Genomic DNA, 4,780 nt, shown 5'->3' with positions numbered 1-4,780 from the left:
TCAGATGGGGGAGATCTCCTTCTCTTCGGTTGCAGATGCGGGCGATAACGACTCCTCGTCCTCCGACCTGGGGTAGTGCGCGTGACTGCCCGCGCACTTGCACCCGCTGTGCGCGTTCCTCTGTGCTCCTTTGCCCTCTTTTTTGTGCTTTACCCGGCGGTTCTGAAACCAGATCTTCACCTGTTTCTCGGACAGGTTTAAGTATGTCGCGATTTCAATTCTCCGTAGTCGGGACAGATACATGTTTGAGGAGAACTCCCTCTCCAGCTCTAGAAGCTGTGTACTGGTGAAGGCTGTGCGCATCCTTTTCCCGTTCTGAATATGGCTGCTCTCCGAAGCGCCTGTTTGAGAAGAATACAGTACGCCTTAATGAAAATGAATAATTTCACACCAAACCATCTTCAGGGTCAAGCGCAGGGTATCCTACCGCTCTGTATCCGTTATGCCCTTCTGCTGGGAATATACATTTATAGTGTACTCAAACTCTCATACCAGCATCTAATACTAACTCTAATCACTCACGAGCTAAAGAAAATAATAAAAAGCGCCATGTCATATGCTATATTTTCTCCACCGTTTTTCTTTTTTAAATCCCCTCTTTTCCAATCTGAAAGAATTAAAAGTTATACAGCAAGGTCACGGAGCTACCACATTAGATAACAATGACACAGACGAAGCCCGGCGCAGGAGGCGGCAGCGTGAATTATCTTACCTATTGAGAGACAGTGGTACCTCCTGGGATCTGTGACGCTGTACGTGGGCGTGCAGACAGGTGCGTGTCCGGGATGCGTCAGCGCAGGGCTCTGTTGGTGCGCCAGCCTCTGGCAGTACTGCGGGTCCCCGCTCGGGAACTGCGGCTTCAGCAGCGGAATGCTGCTCCGGGGAGAGTGGATGTGGGACGTTACGCAGAGCGGGCAGACGCAGAAAGTGCCGCTTTTCCTGGAGGGGCACACTGGCGCGGTGACCGTCATCACGCTGGAGGAGTGCATGCTCAGCGGGATGAGAAAATCCTGCCCGCTGTGCTCGCTCAGAGGCGCGGCTCGCACGTTGTCTTTGATGATCAGGGAGTCGACGTAGAAGGACCGTGACATGGTTGTGCTGCGATGCGGTCAGTCCTCCTGGCGTGAGATGCTGCTGTTTCTCCTCTGAAGCCTCGGGACCTCAGAAGGTGCTTATGTTTGATGGTTAAACAAAAGGGACCCCGGAGAGGGTTGGTCCTAACGTCTCCCACGTGCGTGCCCTGCTCCGGGGGCTTTAGTACCGCCACTGACCCGAGACACGTGATTCCCCAAAGAACTCCCAATCAAAATCTCTCCATCCAGCCATTTAAGCCCTTCAGATACGCTTGCCCAACGACATCAAGAAACACGAAACACAACTTTATTAATGTCTGTGGGCTGTTAGAGGCGCTTTCACCGTGCACCACGGGCAAATGCAGACTGAGTTCAACACCTGCTTGTTCCTGCACGGTGCATTGATTTTGCTTTGTCTGAGTTAACACATAAAATCGTTAAGCGTCTGATCTGCGCAAACGTACGCACACATACACACACCTATCTCTCTCTCTCTCCCTCCCTCCCTCTCTCTCTCTCTCTCTCTATATATATATATATATATATATATATATATATAATACATATGATTTCAGTACTATAATAATGTATAATAACAAATAATAATAGAAAATATAGTAGTATTTCACCAAAACCAGTCTATAAAAGAAAAACACGACTCTATGGTATTCAAGTGTATTTTACAAAATGTTGAAATATTTGTAAAGCTACATAAATCTCTATCTCTCTCTCTCTCTCTCTCTCTATATATATATATATATATATATATAAACCCACCACCATTCGATTCTCGTCAGGCCCTGAGAGCAGAGGCGCGCGGAAAGACAGAAAAAAGAACTCGCGAGCTCATCAGTCGAGCTCATTCACCTCCCACCACGAAGGAAACAATAAACAGTAACTTATTTTATATACTGTTTAAACCAGTTAAATATAGATAGTAATCAATAAGATTCGTGTATGTCTACTTTTTTGAACAAACTCTCAGGGTTATATGATATCAAGGTTGATAGGACAGAATTTTAGTCTATGGATTTTGTTGCTGTATTTCTTCTAATATTAGGTTTTCCCACATTCGTATATGTCTTATTTAGCCTGAAAAGATATTAAATATTAACCTTTAATCAGCAATAAACTGGCTGATTTCTTGTCATTTTGACAAGACATTGTAAAATCTGAGAAGAGAGATCTTTATTCAGTCTTTCCTTTTATACAGTTGTATGTCGAGATCTCTGTGAAAATGAGGTGTAAATTCATAAAACCGCGTAACACTTCATGGACGAAATATAATTATAATTATACTCTGTGTCAATTTGGTAAAGATTTCAGGTCCAGTAATTAAAGGTTTATGAATCGCTGGCGAGTCTGGTTACTGGCTATTTTATCGCGATTAGGATTCAATTAGAAACTGTTTATTATGAGGGAATTCTACAGTGTAAACAGGCAGCTATTCCAGAAATGCGCTAATCCCTCGTCTTGTGACGATAATTAGCATGGTTGATCTCCAGCGGGTCAGCGGCGGGTTTCGCCTCCACTTTCATCTGAGAAATAACGCCTCTTACCTTCCAGACAGAGCGTGAAGAACAACAGTATACCCCAAAAGTCCCGACCGAGGAACCTTTTATTTTTAGAATAATATTTGTTTTTTTCCGTAACAGTCAGGCTGTGTGCAGTGAGCTTTTGGAAAATAAAGTTTTATTTAAATTTAATGATAAAAAAGCATATATTCCTAGATGTCTCGCCCCACACTGCTTTGTGTAAGATGTACACAAATTTATTTTAAAGGCCGAATGGAAATGCACAAATTGAATGATCAAAGCTACAAAACAAGCCCGTTTTTTCGACAGCAGTTGTATCTTTTATTACAAAAAGTAAACTAGTTTTGCAAATGACAAATGAGTCAAGACAGCTTCGCTCGGACGCTATCTGCCACGTTAAATGAGCAACCCGTAGGTCACCTGCAGCTATATTGATTTAATTGAAATCTTCGATATCAGCTGCTTTTTTTTTTGTGAAGTAAAATGCAATATGACTTTAAACTTGAATAAATGGGAGAAAAACAAACGCGTCTGTCATAGCAGTGGTAATTGGAGTAATAAAGCGAGCGCAGTGGATAACGCGCGAGGCGCTGGATCGGAGAATCATCCGAGGCGGAATGATGTATGGCGCGCGCCCACATCACACCGTCCCACTTCCAATATTATTTTTTTTCCATAATTCTGCACGATAAAATTTCATTGTCTATTAAGTAATCCCACAAATGAGATCCTTTATGAGTCTATAATGAGGTCTAATTGCTACGACTAGTCGAGCCACGTGGAAAGGTTTAGGGGAATTAAGCCGTCGGGTACGGAGCACAGACTGTTACCTCCCCATTACTTTCATAATTCAAGGAGAAAATTAGTCCATTTAAGGGAAAATCCTTTGATTCCTTTTATTCTGCTCGGGGTGGCAGCGCTATAGCTTTGTCCACCTCGCTTAAAAGCAGTACAACAAATGGAAAAGTTACATATTGGCTTTTAAAATGTCCGAGATTTAAAAAAAAAATTCCTGGAGATCTGTTCAGCTAAGCCTCTCAGCGCCCCACACACTAATTCCCTCGCCTCCGTGCTAACGACGGCTTATTTATAATTTATTTTATTCGCTTTAAGGTATTTTACTGATTAAGGCCGTATATATACTCTGTGTGTAATGTGTAATTATAATTGTAATTATAGGAAATATTCTGGATCGTACTATATTTCTGTATCACACCATCTACATGTAGTTTACTTCACTTAATTCTTTTGTTTTGTTGTTATCATTATTACATCTCAAGGACAAAAATACACTGGCATGTATAGGTGCTCTGCAAAAGGATCAACCCCTTTACATATCTGTACGGTCTTTATCACACCGTGAAGAAGTGCATTAATGTTTTTCTGAATGCCCGTCATTAACTTGTATCAACAGCCTTTATAAGGCCTCATTGTTGCACGCCGATCTCTCCTAATACAGTCGGCGATTTCCCCTTTATTAGTTACCAGGCAACAGATCCTGAATACCAAAAGTGAAAAGAAACACTCGGGTCTTCAGTGCGGAGAGAAATGAACAATGACCCGGGGGAGGATATAACGGCACGCCGTGACTTTCCACGCCGAGCCTCTCAGCTGCACGGAGCCCGTCTGTGTTTCAGTCTAACTTCAGTATCGACGGATAATCACTCTGACTCTCTGAATCTTACATATCTTTTTTTTTTTTTCAAGAGAAAAAACTTAGGAAAAATAGCTCTCCCGCTATTTAAGGGATTCATGAAATATAAATAAATATCATGAGCACGAGTAGCTTCTGGGCTGTCCATCGATGTGTTTAACAAAAAGAGCCTGAATCACATCCAGCTCTCAGCGTCCACCTGCTCTTTATAAAAGCCTTTGTTTTGACTTCATAGGAGTTTTTTCTGTTCTAAAAACCCTGTTTGAACTATTGGCCTCTGCATGCATATCCACACAGAGGTCCACAGGACAGTATCATCACCCAAACAACGAGCATGCCTGGAGGCCACAATGACCTCACAACGCGGGATAATGACTCAGCTGTCTGAAAGGCAAGGAATTGTGCTTATTTTGTCTGGAGTAATACACACAGACACCAGTATTGCCAGGACACTTATTCTAAGAACCTGTAAAGTCCTTAATTATGGAGGAAGCGCAGTGTGGTTTTGATTCTATAAA

General features: G+C 42.5%; 1 protein-coding gene across 1 annotated transcript; it reads right to left on the bottom strand.

Moving 5' to 3' along the window:
* On the bottom strand, window positions 1-1,091 carry gsx2 (GS homeobox 2). The gene is made up of 2 exons (XM_036553399.1): window positions 713-1,091; window positions 1-341 (listed from the first exon to the last, which is right to left on the bottom strand). The coding sequence occupies exons 1-2, from the start codon at window positions 1,089-1,091 to the stop codon at window positions 1-3; spliced, it is 720 nt and encodes a 239-aa protein (XP_036409292.1).
* Between the last annotated feature and the right edge of the window lie 3,689 nt (window positions 1,092-4,780).

This window comes from Megalops cyprinoides, chromosome 2 (genome assembly GCF_013368585.1).
Source record: "Megalops cyprinoides isolate fMegCyp1 chromosome 2, fMegCyp1.pri, whole genome shotgun sequence".
Lineage (NCBI taxonomy): Eukaryota > Metazoa > Chordata > Actinopteri > Elopiformes > Megalopidae > Megalops > Megalops cyprinoides.
The sequence above is the reverse complement of the archived record's forward strand: the minus strand, read 5'-3'. Positions and strand labels throughout refer to the sequence as shown.